Here is a 21,886-nt window from a genome sequence, read left to right as displayed (position 1 = left end):
ATTTCTAGTTGTGTCCTCTTTTGGAAGGCCAAACAAAGTAGTTTCGCTTTCACATCGAAACACACGGCGGGCTTGAGTGAGCAGAGGCCGGGGGGCTTGAGTGAGGAACGGCCGACGGATTCGACGAAGGAGCGTCCGGTGGGCTTGCGGCAACCACTTGTGACGACCCTGGGCTTGACTCCGCTTCGTCCACGGTGAAAGCAAATCCGGCGATCCACAGCGCGAAGTTGATGTAGTTAGAACGAGCCATTTTAGGAGGGCGTTTTTGACTCTTAACTTTTATAAAGAATATCTCTTTGGATTTGAGACTTTAGTCTTTGCAACTTTACAGATCTTCTTTATGCACCAAGAGCTTGTAACACTTCAAAGAGAAAGGACAAATTGAAATCGCATCATATGACCCCTTTAAACAAAAATAAAAATGCAAATATTAATTTCTACACTAATTATAAAAGACAGGCACATTATTGCATGTGTTACTGTCTTGTTTTTAAGACAAGCGTTGAGCTGATGGGACAGAGCAGGATTTGAGGACTTGGCGCTGTCACAGACTGCTGACTAACCTGTTGTTAGTGGCTTGAGAATGGAGATCTAGCCAGCTGCTTTGAGGGGGCCCGTTGTTTAGGACAAGCAGGAAGGAATTCAGACAAGGAGCCAAGGCTGAAATGCAGATAGACTTTTAGGTAGAGTGTCCTTTGGTCAGTTGTTTTGGGTCTCACAAAGCTGCTCTGAATTGACCAAACTCGCAAACAGTTTGGAAACAGTGAGGATAATGCTGATGTAGTCAAATCCAAATGCACTTTGCATTTGGATTAGACTAAGAAAGCTCTATTAATCAGCTCTATTAATTTTATTAATAACTCAAACGTATTCAGAAAATATTCACTAGCAAACCAGTTTGATTTAAAATTATTTTAAAAATTCCTTGACGTCATGCACAGTCAGAAAAAAAAGGTACAAAATTGATGTGGTACCCTTTCAAAAGGTTACTTTTGAAGTACTAATATGAACCTTTTGAGGTACCATATAAAGTACAAATATGTACCTTTTCACTTTTGTACCTTAGGGTAGCGCAACAGTGACAGCTTTGTACTCTTTTTTCTGAGTGTGTGGAAATTGTTTTGATCAAAATGCTTGTGGTTAATGTCTTCTGTATCTTCTAACAGCCGTAGTCAGAGTCTGAGAAAAACTTCACATCAGTTAGTAGCGCAATGGTTTGTGGGAAGCTGGCTTGGTTTCTCTGTGATTGTTATTTTTAGTGTTTTGCAAAGTGGCCCCTCTCCTTCTGGCCTCTAAACCAGGAATATTCACATTGTGCGGTTTTACCTCCAGAATTTTGCAGTTGGGGGATCCTGGAATTAGGCCGAAACAAATAAAGCTCTTCCAGGCTTTTTGTCCTGGACAATTGCAGGGGCTGGAGTGCCGTTGTTCTCTGGCAAGCAGGGTGGGCTCCAGGGAGTCGCAGTCCAGCGAGGCAATGCTTTAAACTCCGCTCTGACTGATCTGCGTCCACATGCTGGCCATTCAGGGTGCTGTCGTCATGGGAACTGGACGAGAGAAAAGAGCAATCATTCTGTGCTCAGAACAGCAGAGAGAAAGACTGTATGTAGTGAATAAATGCCAATCAAATGTGATTCATATTTGAGTGGTGCAAGCTGGATCTCTGATGTCATTATCATGTACAGTGGCCCCAAAATGTATTTGGACACATATCATGTTAACTAAAACTAAAACCATAAATCATTTTTGAAACTTGAATCAAAATAAACATTTACTAATAAAATAAAATATTTGAAAATAATATTTTATTTCAGCTAGTTGTCAAAGCAACATTTTCAAGTTTAACTAAAACTAGTTTAACTACATAGTTTAAAAACTGCAACAAGAACGATAACTATAAAGATATAGCTATCTTTAACTATACTTTAACTACAGCTAACTATAAGAAAATATTAGCATCCACACCAGCAGACGATATTGTCTGTTTATTCTAAGCGCACTCTCGTCTGCCGCTTTAAATTCTCGAGATCGTTATAGCAGGATGGATTCTGATTGGGTGTCAATGTTTGTATCAGCTGGAAAAAAAATAGTTCTGAAAGTGATTCCAACGATATCGTTTCTCTGTGCCTTTATCGTTATAGCTGTGGTGTGGACTCTGCTATTCTTTAATATTGAGAATGATTTTTAGAACTATATCTTTGTAGTTATCTTTATAGTTATCGTTCTTGGTGTCTAGCGGGGCTTAACTGTAAAAACGAATAAAAATGACTAACTTTATTATTAAAACTAACTAAAATTAAAATTAAAACAGAAAATGTAAACAATCTAATTCAAATTATAAACAAAAAACTAATAGCATGTCAATTTTACTAAAATAAGACTATACCAAAGTCCCTTTTAAGGCAATGTCATTCGGCGGCCATCTTTAACATACCTCTCAGGCATGCAAGTGCAGATCCTATCTCTCTGAATGGGGAAACATCAAATTCTCCAAAACTGTTCGCCAAGGGCACGTCTCAGAATGCTGACTGTTTCTATAGCAACCGGGACTTCAAACAGCAGCTGCAGTGATGTGCTGACTTTACCGATTAGGGATTGGCTCTTTTGCTCAGAAGGCGGGGCTTTGTTCGATAGAGCGGCCATATTGGCCTTGACTATACTCAAGACATCACAAGAATAAATGGCTTTTTAAAATATTAAAATAGAAAACATTTTTATTGCAATAATATTTCACAATAATACTGCATAGTATTGCTATTCTTTAATGTGTTTTATCTTACTATACTTTATTGTTTCACTCACAAATAATTGGGGTGCTGTTGCTTTTGTGAAAAACAGGGGCATCTATCTTGATACCATGCTGCCAAAGTTTGAAGTTGATGGAGTCCGACCTCCCATCGGGCAGCGGACGAGACTGAGCAAAGGGGACATCGCTCAAACTAGAAAATTATATAAGTGTCCAAGTAAGTGGCCCTTACGTCAGGCATCTTTGTACTGTAGCAGCCAATCTTGCATCACTGAGCGACCGTTTGAAGAAGCAGCCAGCTTTTTAGATTTCCTTCGGCTCTTGCTTACAAAGTTTGGAGTGTTTTTGACAGATGCATTTGTGACTGTGACATCAGTTTAATTGTAAAGTGGGAGAATGAAACAGCTATATTATTATCCCGTCATAGAACATTTGTTTTTCCAGTCATCTCCTTTGATCTCAGCTGGAATGATGGTGATTTCCCACTTCAAAATAAAAGCGTGATCCCTAAAACTGACCTTAGCATCTGGAAAACTCCTACTGTTTTCCAATAAGAGGATCTGGTTTCCAGGTCAAGCATCTGTGAGTTTGTCTCGATGTGGTTTCGACTTTGGGTTGTGCACAGGATGTGGCGAGAGCCTTCAGGACAGCACTGGAAACTTCTCCTCCCCTGGGTTCCCTAATGGGTATGCTGCATATCTTCACTGTATATGGAGGATATCGGTCACGCCTGGGGAGAAGGTAGAAGAACTTGACACAGAATCATATACATGAGCTGATATGCAGAAACACATATATGAGCTGGATGTTACATTACACCAGTCAGTAAAATTGTATTATTTTATTTCTGTTTTATTTTCTCTTTAACACAATCAATTGAATTGTAATAAAATAAACAATAAATAAAAAAACGTACCTTTTAGAATGATTTCTAAAGGATCGTGAGATACTGAAGACTGGAGTAATGATGCTGAAAATTCTGCTTAAAATATTTGAAAATAGAATACTTTATTTAAATAATATTTCACTGTATTTCTGTTTTTACTGTATTTTTGATCAAATGAATGCAGCCTTGGTGAGCGTGAGAGACTTCATTAAAAATTAAGAACCTTTTTTGACTTCCAACTTCTCGTTCCTTTTGTCTGTGTTTCGTTTTCTTTGTTAGATCATTCTTAATTTTACTTCAATGGATCTGTACAGAAGTCACTTGTGCTGGTACGACCATGTGGAGATTCGTGATGGATACTGGAGAAATGCACCTTTGAAAGGTTCTCGTATTTATTATTAAGATAATTTCTGCATTTCTTTGTCTTAAATGCCTTTTAATTATTTTTTTGTTTTGATAAATAAAAAATGCTCTTGGTTTTTTCATTACTGAAATTATTGAAAAAAATAATATGCAAATGTGTCACAACAGAATATTCCATCAACCCTGTCCATGACAATCTGAAAGAAAGTGGAGCCCCATCTTTGATCAGTTTGTTGCATTTGCTTCAGGCCGTTTTTGTGGAGACCAGCTACCCGAGGCCATCGTGTCCACTGACAGTCGACTGTGGATTGAATTCAGCAGCAGCAGTAATTGGGTGGGGAAAGGCTTCTCTGCTGTCTATGAAGGTATAAGTCCACTCATCACCAGCTGAGAGGCTCATCTGTTCCCCTGTAATAATAAGTGATGTCCTGTCCATGGATTCAGCTATTTGCGGAGGTGAAGTGAGACGAGACAGTGGACAGATCGAGTCACCCAATTACCCTGATGATTATCGGCCTAATAAAGTGTGCACATGGAAGATCATCGTACCCCAGGGGTTTCATGTGGGCCTCGTCTTCCAGTCGTTTGAGGTAGGGTGCGTTATTGTCATGTGATGTTCTGTAACTAGCCTCAGACAGCAGTGTGTGAGAGCACAAAAATATACATTACAATGCTGTCATTTGTACAACATGTGTGTCCCCATGACTACTGTTGATATAATTGACAGAATGCTGAACGTTTTAATTAATAAAGCAAAATAAATTGAAACAATAAAATATCAGCCAATTTGCATGTCCCTGTTTACCACCATTTCACATTAATGGGTAATATTATATTATATTATATTATATTATATTATACCAGTCAAAAGATTTTGGACAGCAAAATTTGTAATGTTTTTTAAAGAATTCTCTTCTGCTTACCAAGCCTGCTTTTATTTGTTCCAAAATACAGCAAAAGCAGTAATATTGTGAAATATTTTTACTATTTAAAATAACTGTTTACTATTTGAGTATATTTAAAAATGTAATTTATTCCTGTTAAAAATAGTACTTGGAAATTATATATACTTAAGTGCAAACAATGTAGTTTCTGGATAACTAATTGCATGTTAATTGCAGTTAATCCAAATTTATTATAATTTAGCTTGATATTAAATGAAATTAGCTCAAACTTCGAGTGCTTTTTAAGTAGGACGTTTTTTAGTAGGACTTAAGAAATTATTAACAGAAATTGAGGTAGAAAGTACACTTTCTAACTATATTTAAAAAACAATAGAATTATGAAATTAAATATAAAGATGTACTTATATTTAATTTCATAATTCTATTGTTTTTGAAATATGGTTAAAGTGTACTTCCTACCTCAATTTCTGTTGTTTTTAAAAATATTTAAATTACAAATTTGTAATAACGAAGTTGCAATTTAATGTATATGATATTTTAACTTTAAATTTAATATCAAATATCACAGTAGTTAGACTTATAATCAAGTACTTTACATGTACTTTAGTATGTTAGTCAAAATAAAAATAAGTGTACTTTATTTACGCATGGCTAAATGATTATGAAAACAATGGTTTAAAATGTACACAAAAAATGTTTAATATGCTTTTAATATGACTATTTCAAAAGTGAGTTATGAAATACAGCAATCAAAGTGTACTCCCTTTAAGTACACTTTCATTTCATTAATATTATCTGCAAGGACATTTTAAAAAATATATACTTTTAAGGTTTAAAGCACACTGCAAACACTTTTGAGCGTTATTGAATGAAGTGTTATTGTAGAGGAATGTGTAGAGAGAGCATTTAATGATGGGAAGAGAAAGGGAGAACTGAATTCGGAAATGTCATGAAATGTTAGTCATTGCAGAGCAGAACACACAAATCGATGAAATGCCTGTGATTTATTGTGGCTTCAGCTTCTTGTCATGGCATCACAAGTGCTGATTAGCAGTACTGACAGTGAAGCATTTTTATTGAATTTTCGGGCAGAGAGGTGCCACAAGTAACATTTCTATCATGACCCTTTTCTCTGCTTTCACACTCAGATTGAGAAACATGACAACTGTGCGTATGACTACCTGGAACTGCGAGATGGCGATTCCGAGAACAGCCCTCTACTGGGCCGCTTCTGTGGCTACGCAAAGCCAGACGATATCAAGAGCAGCTCCAACCAGCTGTGGATGAAGTTTGTATCTGACGGTTCGGTGAACAAAGCTGGGTTTGCAGCTAATTTCTTCAAAGGTGACACTCCTGAATTATATATTGACTGCTTTGCCTCCTTTGTGACCTTCTGACCTCGAGGTGTGCTTGTAATGCAGAGATTGACGAATGCTCCAAGCCTGATAACGGTCACTGTGAGCAACGCTGTGTCAACACCCTGGGCAGCTACCACTGCGGCTGTGACCCTGGATACGAGCTCACCCCGGACCGCCGCAGCTGCGCAGGTGATACCAAAACCTGTTCAAGTAAACGAATGCGCTAAAAACCACACAGAATACCCTAGTTATATCTACCTCACATTTAAGCAGTAATCTAAAGCTATTATTCTTGGACACTACCAGTCAAAAGTTTGGATTCATTAAAGCTTTTTTAAAATAATTTTAAGTCTCTTATGCTCACCCAGGCTGCATTTATTTAATAAAAAATACAATGTTTGTTTATTTTCTTCTTAACGCCATTCCAGCATCTATGGCTATATTCATGGCGAGATCCATAAGTCTGTTATACACACAATTCAGAAATATTATTGCAATTTAAAAGAACTGTTTATTTTTAAATATATTTTAAAATGTAATTTATTTGTGTTATGATGGCAAAGCTGAATTTTTAGCAGCATAACCGCAGTCTTCAGTGTTACGCAATCCTTCAGAAATCATTCTAATAGGCTGATTTTGATAACATATTGCCGCAGGAAGGGTAAACTGTGGTATCCAGTTGTATTTATTAATCATAATGGCTAAAACAGAATGTGAGATCATGTTCTACCTGTTATTCTCCGGCCTTCCCATATGCAAATGTGTAATATATGTACATATTACAGAGATATTCATACATACGTTAACACATGCATATATTAAATTTAAGAACATATACTCAAAAGGCAATTTCATACATTAGCATATATAGCCCATAAAAATATGTATCATGCTAAAAACTGTCAGTGCATGTTGATATCGTAGAAGTAAATCAAAGATACAAAAGATAGACATGTATTTTTTTTTACAAAGACATACTGTATATACAAACAATTCTGTATGTTTATAGAAGTCGGTTTAATACAGTTGCATATATTAATGCATATCTAAACTTTGTAATTGAATAAAAAATATTAATATGAATTATTATATTGATCATTAAAGTTTGTTCATAGTTTATTAACTGATGTTAACTGAAGAAACTTTAAAATGTAAAAATGTATTCGCAATAGTAAATGTTGAAATTAACACACTCCAACGAGGAACAATACTTGTATAGCCATATACTTATATTACCATTTCATTTCAACAGCCATGTTTAAAGATGGCCATCTTTAAATATCTAAACACAGGCCATAACATTGAAATGACATACATATGGATATTGTATGTATACTCTCACACTTTATTTGCTTTTATTTTAGAACACCTGATGTTTATCTAATCAAAATAACAAAATATGGCAGTCACACACTGGGCAAAAGCGCAGCACTGCGTCTAGGACAACTTGCAGGTATCGCACACACACCGGACGCGTCGCGACGGTCTAAAACAGTTTATTTAATCACCAAATTGGCAAAAGTTTACTTCAAGACTGAACAAAGTAGCAAAAATGGGAAAAAGAAAGCGCAATCTATATTATAGCTCTCTAAATGAAGCATATTTTATTAGAGCCACAGAAAGACAAACATTTCATTGCACAATTTTACAGCCTAGGGTGAAGTCATTATGTACATTAACAATGATTTGGGACAAATATAATGCTAATTAATGGAAAACTATGCAAATGGTGCTCTGTGGCGTGGCAGGATTTTCTGTCAGTTGCATTAAAATCCGTGTCTGAAGTTTCCCACACTTTGCAGCAGGCAGCCTCACGTGTCAAAACAAACAACACAACGTGTCAGTGATTTCTGCATCTAGAGGCCGCTCTCACACTGTATAATAACAGCAGACCTTCCTAGCCGCTCCAGCATTGAACGCAACCCGAGAAAAACTATTGGCATGGATTTCGGCCGACCTCTACATATTATATTGACATGGATTTTATGTTACAAAGTTATCTTCATCCATTCGGATAATGAAAATATCTCACCTTATAGGTAATATATGACAATATGACTCTTGATATAGGGCAATATATGTCATATATTGAATTTCCTTATGGGTTTGTAAATTATAAAGGAACAAACTGTGGAATCAGACCTGAAGTTGCCTTTTAATAACCATAAACGATCAGGAAAACCAGAGTGTGAAAGCTTAGTTATGTTCCAGTTAAAAGGGAGTTGCTGCTGTTTCATTCACTGTTCTCCAATCAGCCTTTGAGAGTTTTATGATTGGCAACGCAATTCTCATTATATGAGTTTGTTAGAATTTGATTGCAGATTGTTTTTTAATTGTTCTGGAAATTTGAACATGTGTGACTGGAGTGAGTTCACCTCAGTTTGTGCTACGGACACAAATGGTAGAAATGATGCGGCTTAAAGAAATGAGGGATTTAGGCCATATTTATAAAGAATTGAGCAAGTAATCAAGCACCCAAAACACCCCAGCAACTGCTAAAAACACAGCTAAAAACAGTATAGGGCTGTTCTCGGAATCACCATCTCGCAGTTCCAGGTAGTCATACGCACATTTGTCATGTTTCTCAATCTGAGTGTGAAAGCAGAGAAAAGGGTCATGATGGAAATGTTACTTGTGGCACCTCTCTGTCTGAACAATCAATAAGAAACAACATAAGACTATGGAAAAAAAGAACGCACTAGAGAGCTTGGCAAAAAAGGCCTGGACGTCCACGGAGGACAATAGTGGTGGATGATCGGAGGATCCTCTCCATGGTAAAGAAAAACCATTTCACAACATCCAGCCAAGAGAAAAACACTCTCCAGGAGGTAGGCATGTCACTATCAAAGTCTACAATCAAGAGAAGACTTCACGAGAGGAAACACAGAAGGTTCACCACAAGGTGCAAACAAGGCCAGATTAGACTTTGCTAAAAAAACATCTAAAAAAAAAAAAAACGATCACTTCTGGAAAAGCACTCTTTGGTCAACCGCCAGTCCTAAAGGGGCACCATGTGGTAATCTGATCGGACCACATGTCTGTGGTGTCCTACATAAATTGCTAGGAAGGCCTCTCCTCGAAGCGTCTCTTCATTTTGGTAGAGCGCCTCCTGGAATGGGCTCAACTCAACCTGTGCTCGCTGAGAGCAGTGCATATACCGGGCAAATTGAACCAAGGAGCAGACATGTTATCAAGCAGCAACGTCCCCTCAGGGGAGTGTATCATACAGTATCACACTGTGTCAAGTCTACAATCAAGAGAAGACTTCATGAGAGCAAATACAGAGGGTTCACCACAAGGTGCAAACCATTCATAAGCCTCAATAATAGAAAGGCCAGATTATACTTTGCCAAAAAACATCTAAAAAAGCCAGACCACTTCTGGAAAAGCATTCTTTGGACGGCTGAAATTAAGGTCAACCTGTACCAGAATGACGGGAAGAAAAAAGTATGGAGAAGGCTTGGAATAGCTCATGATCCAAAGCATACAACATCGCTGTGAAACATAGTGGAGCAGTGTGATGGCATCACAAAGGAGGAAACCCAGTCTCTGGCGATGTCCATGAGTTCCAGACTTAAGGCACTCATTGCCTGCAAAGGATTCTCAACAAAATATAAAAAATTATAATTATATTTATGATTATATTTATTTGTCCAATTACATTAGAGCCACTGAAAATGGGGGGATACAATAGGTTGTAATTCCTAAGCATTTTATGTTATATATATATATATATATATATATATATATATATTAGTGCTATCTAACAATTAAAAAATATTAATTATCATGATTTCATGATTAATCATGATTAATCCCACCTAACATTAAAGTTTTAAAATATACTTTTATATTGCAATAATTTCACATTCAGTCTTCAAAATTAATGTAGAAAACATAAAGACAGTATATTTTTAATGCCATCTTTTTTATGGCTGAGTATCACTGATACCAATACTATTGATGTCTTCTAGGAAATAGTTTTCCCCCCTAATATTTAACCATTGACTATATGTAAGGTTGACTATACTAAAATTACAGTATAATTGAGAGCTATCAATTTGAACATTTATTAGACTTTTAAAAAAATTACAACTTCTAATTTAAGTGAACTTAAAACAATCTTCGCATAAACCCATTATAATAAATGTCATATTTCAATTCAATTAAATTCAAGTTTATTTGTATAGCGCTTTTCATGATACAAATCGTTGCAAAGCAGCTTTACAGCAAATTAAGTTTCTACAATATATTTAGTAGTAGCTTGTCAGTGGTGACTGTTAAATTGATGTACATATGGCAGAAATGTACGGTAAAATTCAGTTAATGACGTAATCAAACTGACCATGAACACTTAACAGCAATGATTATATGTTGCAATCAAACTTGTAGCAAAATTTGGTAGTTTATGATGCTTCAGGGTTGGCATCATCTGAGGTGGTTTGCATTTACCTGTGGCCTTCAGCAAGCAGGAAATGTACAGAAATTGAATAAAGTTATCAAACACTAACTTATAAATTAAATATAGAAGAATCTTTAAAGCTACAAAAGTTATTGATTTCCTCTTTTTTCTTTTGTTCTTCACATCAGACATCACAGCAGCTGGGGTATTAGGTTATTTAACTGCTATTACTATAAGAGCTGCCGCTGTTGAAAGTGACGCTGATCTGACACGCATGCTCGTAGTTTCATTCGCACTTTAATATGAAATGATACAGGCACTTTAATATGAAATGAACCAAAATTCCTAGGCTTATGCATCCGACAGAATAAAACGCAACATTTTTTGTTATATATATATATATAAATGAATTAATTTTTTTTGAACTAACGAAAAATGTTGTGCTTTATTCAGTCGGATGCAGAACCCTTGGAATTTTGGTCAATCCATGTCTAATTTTTTCTGGTGCATGTGTGATAATCAAAGAAGGACTATTGATTCTGCAAACAGTGCTTGAATATACCTCACAAGAAAACCAGCACACACAGAAATTAGAGAAAGAGATCTCTCCTCTCAATGTTAGGAGCTCTCTGTTGAGATTGATTTTCTTGGCAAAGATAACAACAAAGACACTTGACTCCTTCTAGGAGTATGGAGTTCTAAAAGACATCTTGGTTCGGCGCTGCTCATATTAAACCAAGCAAACTTTTCTGCATTACATGGAATTTGCCATTCAAAGCCATAAAGTGTTTACGATAATTGTATTCGGTTTTCTTTAGACCTTAGAAGATTAAAAATTGTGTTGCTGAAAACTGGAAGATTTCTGTTATTTGTGTCTCTTTGCTTGTTGGCTTGGCAGTCAAGACAGCAGCATAATAATGGCTCCTCCATCTGATCCCAGCAGCTGCCTGTGGTGGATTCATCTCCAAACTCAATGGCTCCTTCACTAGTCCAGGATGGCCGCAGGAATACCCACCTAACAAGAACTGTGTGTGGCAGCTCATTGCCCCAGTGCAGTACCGCATCACTCTGCTTTTCGATGCTTTTGAGATCGAAGGGAACGATGTAAGCTGACTATGCTGGAGACTGTGTGACTTGTAACAAGGTTGCCAAGACCAAATAATCTTTTGACCACAGTGACAATGTAATGAGCTCCTCTGTTCGCAGGTTTGTAAATATGATTACGTTGAAGTACACAGCGGCCTGTCCACAGATGCAAAGCTTCATGGGAAATTCTGTGGCACAGAGAAACCAGAGGCGATCACGTCCCAACTCAACAGTATGCGCGTTGAGTTCAAATCAGACAACACCGTGTCCAAGAGAGGCTTCAAAGCTCAGTTCTTTTCTGGTGAGAATGACCTGCGATTGTCCTTTGCATCTTGCCGATAATCAGCTAATGAACAATATTCATATGTTTCAGACAGACTTGACTTTTTTTTCTGACAGAATCCTGGGTTCAATACAAGTAAGCTCAGAAAGTAATGTCATTCTGTCCTTCTGTCCAACAAAAATCACATTTACAGTAATTCACATACAATGGAAGTCTGTGGGGATGTGCAGAACTGTCAAGGTTCCTTTAATAGCATGCATGAATGTTGTAGACTCCCGTTTGACTGTTATATATGCAGTTGGGCATATTGTGTCAATCAGCAGACTAAATAATAATGTACTTCCTCTTTTTCTCTGGCAGACATGGATGAGTGTTCTAGGGAGAATGGAGGTTGCCAGCATGAGTGTGTGAACACGTTTGGGAGCTACAGCTGTCAGTGTCGCAGCGGCTTTGTGTTGCACAGCAATAAACATGACTGCAAAGAAGGTTTGGCTTCACATCACATTACCAATCATTCCTGTATTGGAAAATATTTGTCATGTGTGAAATAAACTGATTAGAAGGGTAAGAAAACAATTATTTGGTCAATCTAAAACACATTGATGTTTTGTGAAGGCATTAATTTGCATTTTAACACAAAATGTCAAAATTAAATACTTCAAAGCTCTATATTCTTTTTGAAGTGATACAGATACTGATACAAAGGTTTTTTTTATTTTATTTTTTTTGCAAAGTGCAGTTTCGTTATTGCTCCAAGGCTGCCCTGCCCTGAGTGCACAAAAACACTTCTTTTTGCTTTTTGTAAACTCATTAAACCTGAATTTGAAAGGGATATTTTTACCCCGAAATAAGTAAATGTCACTGTTTGCTCACCCTCATGCTGTCCCAAACCCATTAAAACTTTGGTTAATCTTCAAAACACAAATTAAGATATTTTTTATGAAATTTGCGAGGTGGTGTCTGTCCCTCTTTTGACCCTCTATTATCCAGGTAAAGAAAAGGCTAAAAGATCCAAATAGGTCATAAAGGCATTGTAAAATGAATCCATATGAATCTCATGAAATATTTTATATGTATTTTATTTAGATTTAGATTTAGAATTATGAAAATAAGACATAAGCTTATAGAAAATATATATTTTAATGTGTCTTACTCTTTACAGCAATCCTAATTCTGGATTCCCAGCAATCATTTTTATCTTGGATTTGTGCTTTTAGTGGGCTGTGATCAGGTCATTACCAGTGTTTCCGGTATCATCACAAGTCCAAACTGGCCAGATAAATACCCCAGCAAGAAGGCCTGCACATGGACCCTATCCACCACCCCAGGCCACCGCATTAAACTGGTAATTGCATCATTCAGCCAGACAAAATGAGTGGTTAAAGATAGAGCATACACTGGTAATCAAAGCAATGGTTAAAACCAATCCACCAGCTCAAATTGCATTCTCTCTATTCACAGGCTTTTGAGGAGATAGACATGGAGGCTCATGAAGAGTGTGCTTATGACCACTTGGAGATATATGATGGCCCAAATGGCAGAGCAACCAGTTTTGGTCGCTTTTGTGGGAGTAAAAAGCCATCGCCTGTCATTTCCAGTGACAATAGCATGTTTCTGCGGTTCTTCTCGGATAACTCGGTACAGAAGAGGGGTTTTAAGGCCTCTCACTCAGCAGGTATTTTTTTGTGTGGTCCTGAGGTTCTCCATAATGAACGTTTGATTTCAGTTAACGATAATCGCTCTTGTTCTCAGAGTGTGGCGGTAGTCTGAAGGCAGAGATAAAGACCAAGGATCTGTATTCCCACGCACAGTTTGGTGACAACAACTATCCCGGAGCTTCAGACTGCCAGTGGGTGATCTCAGCGGAGAAGGGCTACGGGGTGGAGCTCATCTTCCACACCTTTGAGACTGAGGAGGAAGCTGACTGCGGCTATGATTACGTGGAGCTGTTTGATGGTGCTGATGTCAAAGCGCCCAGGCTGGGACGTTACTGTGGGTCTGGGGTAAAGCAAAAACTTAAGATCTTTGTTAAACATAAGCAATCATTATGCTTAAAAATGTCTATACATTTTACAGTACAACAAATTATATGTCTCAATCATTTGATCATTTATAGCCGCCAGAGGAGGTCTACTCAGCTGGTGATGCCATTGTCATCAAATTTCACTCAGATGACACCATCAACAAGAAAGGTTTCCATGTTCGGTACACAAGCACCAAGTTCCAGGACACCTTGCACACTAGTAAGTGAGTTCATCATGACAGAAGCGCTCTGGAGAACATAGCACCCAGGGGCCTCTAATACCTCCTGCGCACCTGTGTTAGTGATGCCACCCGAGGCCCCATGTTCCCTCCCCTCCAGACTGCAAAGAAGAAGACATAGTGGTACCAAACCCCTTTGAAAAGCTGGGAGGACAAGCTTGATGTAGGGATATGGCAACATAATTTGCCTTGTCGTACTTCAAAGGATCCATTGAAAACTCTATAGGAAATGGAACATCTGAGTGGCAGATATTATCAGTATGAAGAACTTTGTTGACTGCAAGTCAAGGAGGAAGGATAAATTAGATTCAACATGTCCCTGATGCACTTTCGCCTCCTAGAGATCTCTTCAGTTACTCAAAGGCTAGAATCTAAAAGACTTTTAGATGATTATTTTATTATAAAAGGAAATAATGAAATGCACAATCATAGTTCTTTATTGCCACACATCTAGTTGGCGGTAATTGAGTTTGGAAATATATAAAATATCATTCAATGATAATTACAAGGATTATATCTTATGTAAAAAGCAATTCTAGCACTATTTCTTACACGAGAGTTGTACATGATTATTCAGACTACTAGACTTAAATTATATGACATTAAATTGTCCACCTGAAGCAATGAGCTGTAAGACAAAAATGTTAATGCGACTAATAAACATATGAGATGACATTTATTTTATCGTTCTTTTGACTGTGTATAAAATGAGCTAGGATTGAGTGGTATATAAGTACACAGAACAAACTTTATCAGAAATCTTGGTCTTTCGTAAAGACGTGTTTGTAATGATTAGTTTATGGTAGTCCTGAAACTTTAACCTATTATAGTCCAATGTGTAGTAGTGTGCCAACCTGGCTAACAACAAATTAGTTTGTTTATCTTCATGATCTGTTAATGTTTTTGTTTCCTAGCTTGGTCAGGCTGGTCTGTTGGCTAGTTTTAAAGGGATTTCAGACACATTTAAGCTTATCAGCATAACCATATTAGACATGTAAAATCTTAAAATGTCTTTCAATCCTCTCTTAAAACTCACTTTTTTAGACTTGCTTTTCTTTTATATATACAGGTGCATCTCAAAAAATTTGAATATCGTGAAAAAGTTAATTTTTTGTAACTTATTTCAAAAAGTGAAACTTTCATATATTCTAGATTAATTACATGTAAAGTAAAACATTTCAAATGTTTTTTTTTTTTTTTAATTTTGATGATTAGAGCTTACAGCTCTACTCGGTCAAAAATCCAGTATGTCAAAATATTAGAATATTTCCTAAGATCAATCAAAAAAAGTTCAAGGAAAAAGTTTTTTCTAAACAAAAAAGTTCAAGTTCTTTAAAGTATGTTCATTTATGCACTCAATACTTGGCTCCTTTAGTACAAACTCCAGCATCAGTGAGGTGTGGCATGGAAGCGATCAGCCTGTGGCACTGCTGAGGCACTATTGAGCCTTCAGCTCGTCTGTATTGCTGGATCAACTTGAGATCAGGGGAGTGAGGTTTACCTGCACAGCACCTACCCGCTGGCCTCCGTTACATATATATATCAGAGTTACTTATTGTGCGGTGTAAGCTTCCTAAAAGACTTAATGACTCATGCCACTTGTTGGGTAAGTCAATGTGTCTAATAATTATAAAAGTTGGCGAAAATTAGAAAACTAGATGCTGATTCAGTCAGTCAGCGTGGGTAGCTCGCTCTTTCCGTGAGTACAATTGCACCATATTTTGGTTAGTGATGGTAACTGCATTATTCTTACGAAGTTAAGAGACGGGAAAGATTTTGTTAAATATTTACCAGACAGTAAAAATGAAGCAGAACATTTTGTTGGTGTTTTTTTTTTTTTTATATAATTTCTTTCATGGATTGTACATGTTTGATATTAAATAATTAGTCTTGTAGATTTTAGACTATAGACTGCCTATTGTCCTATCCCAGCGGTTCTCAAACCTCTCCATGAAGTACCCCCAGCACTGCACATTTCATATGTCTCCTCTCCCTTATCTAACACACCTGATTCAACTCACCAGCTCATTAGTGGGGACTGCAAGACCTGAAGTGGGTGTGTCAGATATAGGGAGACATACAAAATGTGCAGTGCTGCTGGGGGTACTTCATGGAGAGGTTTGAGAACCACTGACTTAGCCTAATGTGATCTCTTGTGTTTTACAAGTGTATATTTTCTCTTTCTCTGCGGGATTTGAATAAGGATCGTGTAGACAGTGAGGTCCGTAACACATGTGTCAGTCAGCATTCCCATTTATCTCGGTGACAGTGGAAGTATGCTTGTGTCCATCTTTGGTCACTAATAACTCTTTTGATTGGCTGATGGCGCAAGAACATGCATAAACCCCTCACTAGTGATAGTCCTGAGATGTGACGTCAAAGGCAGCATATTGAGGAAAATATAAGTCCACTTTCAGGATCATCTAAAAAAACATCAGTTACTGGTTAAACATCCTCTATACTGAAATATTTTATGTATATTTTATGATTATATGTTGCTTGCTAAAAATATAAAAATACACAGCCAATTTTGAATGGCTGTCAATGGGGGGAAAAAAAGCTTTTTGCTTTCACAACAGTGTAGTTACCACATCTACCAGCAGGGGCTGGCTTGACCATGCTGACCAGCCAAATCCTCACCCCTTTGTTTATAAAATCGAATATCACAGAAACGTGTAGAATATATGATATCTGCCAGGTAATGGGGTAACTTATGCCTGGTAGTCTAAAATAAAATCCTTTAACGTGGGAAAGGGTCATAAGCCATGGTTGCCAACCATTTTTGAAGATTTTGTTTCATCTTCATGTGCCTCCACTAACCCACTGTAATGTTAAGATAGTATAGTCATATGCAATTTTGCATATGTCATTTTTTTAAAGTTTTTTTTTTTTTTTGGAAATGGCAAGTCTCGGAAACAAAAAGTCTTAACTTAAAATATCCAGGTCCAGCCTAGTGTTTATATAAAAAATAAATATTAATATTATTAAAGAAAACATGAAAAAAAAATCAGATTTTAGGTAGGAACACTTTAAGAGGCTCATTTTCATGCACTTTATCCAGGAAGCCCAGGTTAAAATAAGGGTAGAGGGTCTCGGCGAAGATGTCCTTGAAGGTGTAGAGGTGCGTCATGCTCTCTGCATTGTAGAAGGACACCAGGCCTCTTTTGTAGTCCAGATACACGCCGATCCTCGCCAGTGGCTCTTCCAAAGACAGCAATGTTGGTGGAGACGTCCCGGCCATATACTGAACTCCATACGATAGTGAGAGCGTCCAGAAGCCATTGGCAGGCATGGTATTGATGACGCCTTTTCTCGTGACGGATTCACGAGCGACTCCCACGGTCCACACGGTGCTGCTGTACACCTCCACCTCCCAGTAGTGGCGGCATTTAGTGAACCCTTGACTGCCCAAGAGAGACAGCGCGGCATTGAATCGCTGTGGATTGTCCTGCACCACGTTGTTAAAGGTCTGGTAGCGCACACAGGTAAGCGAAGATGTAAGACTGAGCCAGGGGTTGGCTGTTTTGGAGTTAAATGTGATGGCTGAGGGAACTAGAAAGGGAACAGTGTAGCAGAGAAGAGTTAGTTCATGCATTCCATCAATTAAAATTGGCTGTAAATTTATTTACCCTCTGGTCATACAAGATGCAGATAAGTTTGCTTCTTCAACTGAACAGATTTTGAGAAATTTAGCATTAGATCACTTGTTCACAAATGGATCCTCTGTAGAGGATGGGTGCCGTCAGTTCAAACAGTTGATAAAAACATCATAATAATCCACAAGTAATCACATGACTTCAGTCCATCAATTACTGTCTTGTGAAGTGAAAAGCTGAATGTTTGTAAGAAAAAAAAATCATCATTAATACATTTCTAACTTCAAACAAACTCCTGACAAAATTATGAAACTATAATCCATAATAATTCCATATTTTGCTTTTATTATTTTGGATTTTGGTCTGGTATTTTTCCTGGAAGTGACGGTTGAAAGTTAAAAATGTCTTAATGGTAGATTTGTTTCTTACAAATATGCAGATTTTCACTTTACAAGACATGGACTGGAGTGGTGTGGATTACTTGTGGAATATTGTTATGTTTTGATCAACTCTTTGGACTCTCATTCTGATGGCACCCATTCACTGCAGAGGATCCACTGGTGAGCGAAGGATGTAATGCTAAATGTCTCCGATTGTGTTTCAATGAAGAAACAAACTACATTTTTAATGGCCTGAAGGTAAAACATGTTCAGCATTTTTGGTTATTCCTTTATTGGAGGTTAGTCCTTTAATGTTTATTTACACAGCTTGATTCAACATGTGAAAATTCACATTTAACTTAATTTTTCATTTAGGATCATTCTCAAACCTGGATAGATGCTTCCCTTCAGTGACTTCCACACTCTGTACTGCAGGGGCCCAGCAAAGCGGCCCTCACACAGTCTGGGTGGCGTCAGCGCCGGCTTCTCAAACTTCGGTGGCTGCCTGCTTGAAACAACACAAGCCCAGACACAAAAATAACTCAAGCACTTCCTCGTGAAAATATTAATTGTAACAGATCCATAGAGGTCTCTCACCTTTGAAGCAAGCCCTTTATACTCTGCAAAAAAGACAGGAAAAAGGAGATTGATGAAATTGGCTCAGTTCGAGAGGCAGGGACAGAAGTTTTCCACATGAGATCAGTGTTTGAAACTAAGCTACACCTCCTTTTTTCATCCACGACTCTGGAAAATCCCCTTCTGCTGCACTAATGGCATTATCTTCCTATTGCAAGGGTGAGATCATTACATTGTATCCTGTGTTGACCCAAGTGATATCCCACAGAGCTTTCTGTTAGCAGTTAACTATTGAAGTGATTATTTAACGGGGTCATATAATGCGATTTAAATTTTTCCTTTCTCTTTGGAGTGTTACAAGCTCTTGGTGCATAAAGAAGATCTGTAAAGTTGCAAAGACTAAAGTCTCAAATCCAAAGAGATATTCTTTATAAAAGTTAAGAGTCGGCCACCACCTACCTAAAACGGCTCGTTCTAACGCGCCCCCACATACCTACGTCACTATCTGGGAAGATTTGTTGCCGCCGCCGCCATGTCGTGAAGGCGCTGTGTATTTCGTTGGGAAAGCGAAACTACTTTGTTTGGCCTTCCAAAAGAGGACGATATTGCTTCGTCATGCCTGGAGCTGATCCGTGCTGGTCGCTGAGGAAATACTTCAACTTCGTCCAGCCCAGGGTCATCACATGTGGTTGCCGCAGGCATCACAATATGGTAAGGAACGTAACATTTCCGTCACACGCTTGAGGTATTCGGCCAATCACAACGCACTGGATAGCTGGCCAATCAGAGCACACCTCGCTTTTTCAGACCGATGAGCTTTGTAAAAATCGACGCGTTTCAGAAAGGCGGGGCATAGAGGAGAAACAATAATGTACAGTATGTGGAAAATAATGTGTTTTTTTAACCTTAAACCGCATAAACACATTACACCAAATACACCAAATAATGTTATTTTTAGCAGCATCATATGACCCCTTTAAGATATATTATATGTAATATATATTTTCTTTTCAGATTTTAAATGTATAGTTTTTACATCATTAATACATTACTTCAAATGTTTAGTATCATTTGTATGATTATATTATATACAACATTTTCATTGCATCTCAAGAATTATAATGCAATTAACTTGCTTTAAAGGGTCGTTCACACAAAAATCACTGGAGGTCTGAAAGTCTCTGTGCAACTGATTGTAAGTAGGCATTCCTCCTCTACTGCAGTATCCAACTGTATCTGGTGCTGGATTACACAAGCGTCTCTTCATGCACACCCGTTGCCAACAATCTGACGCTCTAGTTTTGCCTCAAATCACCACCTCCTACTGAAAATAAAAGTCTTTTGGTCTCTTCTGTTCTGCAGATATCTGTCAGTGTGTGACGTGTGGCTTTGCACTTACCCTGAGTAGAGTGTAAGGATCCTGTTTCCTGAGTTTGTCCTCGATGTCATTCATAGCTCTGCGCAGGCGTGATATCTCCACACTGAGCAGGGCCTTGTGCTCATCCAGCCTTATCAGCTCTCGCCGTTCCTCCGTCTTCAGCTTGACCTGCAGGAGTTTCTCTTCCTGGTACAGGACCTGGTGAAGCTCGCTGAACTGTGCCTCGATTCTCTGCTTCAGATCTGCAGTGTGGTCCTGGGTACAAAAAAAACGAGAATATGAGGTGATGTTTTGCCTCAGAGTGGTTCTTCTTATGGCATCACTGCAAATGATGACAGACTTTTCATTTTTGGGTGGCCTATAATTTTGAACCTACAAGTTACTACTTACTGGAAAGGGTCAAGAATTGAGATGATTAGGTGTTAGTCAGTTTAGGATTAGGAATCATTTCCAATGCTTTTCCATTTAAGAGGTATTGGAGAGTGTAGTTTCTTCTTACCTTCAGTTTCTTCACCTCCTCTTCAGTCTCTCTCTCACACTCTAGAGCAGTGTTGAGCTCCTTTTGAAGAGCATTTGCTGAAGTGGTTAGGGAAGCCTGTTCATCACAAACACAATGAGCTTTCAGCTGAGCTGAGGAAGTTAGAAAACGTGTCTTTGATTCTTACCCGATATCTCTGCTGTGCATCTTGCACGCACACCAGCGTGTGAGCCCGGTGATCCTGAGAGATCCCACACACCAGACACACCAGCTCCTGGTCTTCCTCACAATACAGCTTCAGCTCTTCTCTGTGTCGGCTGCAAAGTGGGGTCGGAGGAACCGTGTCTGCTGACAACCCGGTCAGCCGACCCCCACTTTCCTCGATCCCCTGGCAGTAGCTCTCCACGATGTTGGCCACGATGCGGTTGGGTCTGTAGCTCTGGCCTGGAAAGACTTTCCGGCACTGAGGACAGGAACCAGACCCACCCTGGCCTTTTCCACGAGGGCCGCTCCAGTAACTTGTAATGCAGGCCTCGCAGAAAGTGTGGTCGCAGGGCAAGGAAACCGGGCGCTTGAACAGGTCCAGGCAGATGGAGCAGGTGAGATCCCTGCTTAGGCGCTGTGCAGAGTTCTTGGACACTCGAGGACTGATTTCAGCCCTCAGTTTTTGCGTGTCCATTTTGTCCTGTGGGGGAAGATTGTTGGACATCTAGTGCGATCTTCTGTATGATGTTCTTCTCTTCGTCTCTTCTCTCCCGGCTCTCTCAAGAGTTCTGGCCCTGTCTTTCCTGTTGACTGTGAGAAAGGATAGGGGGAGCTGAGGGGGCGGCTCTTGTCTCAGGCTTGATCCTGCCGAAAGTTGGCTGGAGTTGCACGTCCCCTCTGCTTTGCTTCAACATGACGTCAGACCTACAGTCAGGAAACTGAGAACCTAGACACGGACTGTTTATTTTTAGAGAAAGCCTCATCTGTGCATTGGTCCCCATGAATTCCATTATAAGAAATGTATTGCACAAACACAGAAACCTGGTATTTATCCAAAACCTTTTAATCCCCTCCATATGACTGTGCGTATGTCAGCACAAAAAGCTTTGTGAGTAAAACCAGATGTGCCCTACTTTTTTCCCCCCGCTTTCGTTTTTAACTTTCATTAGGAATATAAGTTTATTCAAAATTTGAAGAGATCA

The 21,886-nt window shown here is 38.4% G+C and overlaps 2 protein-coding genes across 6 annotated transcripts in view; one reads left to right on the top strand and one right to left on the bottom strand.

The window, feature by feature from the left end:
- LOC107688986 (bone morphogenetic protein 1-like) overlaps window positions 1-15,370 on the top strand; it is a 27,375-nt gene extending 12,005 nt beyond the window's left edge. Inside the window, exons 7-21 of one of the 3 annotated variants that reach the window (XR_001634293.1) lie at window positions 2,839-2,963; window positions 3,372-3,487; window positions 3,912-4,014; window positions 4,244-4,360; window positions 4,440-4,585; window positions 6,049-6,244; window positions 6,322-6,447; window positions 11,601-11,764; window positions 11,867-12,047; window positions 12,390-12,515; window positions 13,247-13,374; window positions 13,491-13,704; window positions 13,782-14,032; window positions 14,146-15,209; window positions 15,249-15,370. Coding sequence is in view for 2 of the 3 variants with exons in the window: in XM_016486845.1 (XP_016342331.1) it covers window positions 2,839-2,963; window positions 3,372-3,487; window positions 3,912-4,014; window positions 4,244-4,360; window positions 4,440-4,585; window positions 6,049-6,244; window positions 6,322-6,447; window positions 11,601-11,764; window positions 11,867-12,047; window positions 12,390-12,515; window positions 13,247-13,374; window positions 13,491-13,704; window positions 13,782-14,032; window positions 14,146-14,280 (2,128 nt within the window). In the remaining variant the exon portion in view is untranslated. Of the gene's footprint in view, window positions 1-2,838; window positions 2,964-3,371; window positions 3,488-3,911; window positions 4,015-4,243; window positions 4,361-4,439; window positions 4,586-6,048; window positions 6,245-6,321; window positions 6,448-11,600; window positions 11,765-11,866; window positions 12,048-12,389; window positions 12,516-13,246; window positions 13,375-13,490; window positions 13,705-13,781; window positions 14,033-14,145 lie in introns of all 3 variants that reach the window. The other 2 variants (XM_016486857.1, XM_016486845.1) reach the window with 2 other exon arrangements.
- On the bottom strand, window positions 4,332-21,886 carry LOC107688998 (zinc-binding protein A33-like). Of its 3 annotated transcripts, XR_001634294.1 has the most exons (7): window positions 20,887-21,886; window positions 20,721-20,816; window positions 20,243-20,476; window positions 18,865-18,887; window positions 18,657-18,775; window positions 16,866-17,843; window positions 4,332-4,343 (listed from the first exon to the last, which is right to left on the bottom strand). XR_001634294.1 is itself a non-coding variant. In XM_016486871.1 (6 exons), exons 1-6 carry the CDS (start codon window positions 21,406-21,408, stop codon window positions 17,299-17,301), a joined length of 1,539 nt encoding a protein of 512 aa, XP_016342357.1. In that variant the 5' UTR covers window positions 21,409-21,886; the 3' UTR covers window positions 16,364-17,298. The 3 variants fall into 3 exon arrangements, 2 of the variants coding, with proteins under 2 accessions (XP_016342357.1, XP_016342368.1); XM_016486871.1 differs by lacking the exon at window positions 4,332-4,343 and having other exon boundaries at window positions 16,364-17,843; XM_016486882.1 differs by lacking the exon at window positions 4,332-4,343 and having other exon boundaries at window positions 16,364-17,843; window positions 18,657-18,772.

Source organism: Sinocyclocheilus anshuiensis, unplaced genomic scaffold (assembly GCF_001515605.1).
Source record: "Sinocyclocheilus anshuiensis isolate Anshui unplaced genomic scaffold, SAMN03320099.WGS_v1.1 scaffold393, whole genome shotgun sequence".
NCBI classification, from domain to species: domain Eukaryota; kingdom Metazoa; phylum Chordata; class Actinopteri; order Cypriniformes; family Cyprinidae; genus Sinocyclocheilus; species Sinocyclocheilus anshuiensis.
This window is presented reverse-complemented; position numbering and strand designations above follow the sequence as displayed.

Excerpts from the sequence above, each read along its gene's own strand:
- LOC107688998 (XM_016486871.1), bottom strand. The coding sequence starts at position 21,408 with ATGTCCAACAATCTTCCCCCACAGGACAAAATGGACACGCAAAAACTG. Across the intron at positions 20,817-20,886 it reads ATGCACAGCAGAGATATCGG|GCTTCCCTAACCACTTCAGC; the intron begins GTAAGAATCAAA and ends TGTGATGAACAG. Across the intron at positions 17,844-18,656 it reads GAAGGGAAGCATCTATCCAG|TTCCCTCAGCCATCACATTT; the intron begins GTTTGAGAATGA and ends TTCCCTTTCTAG.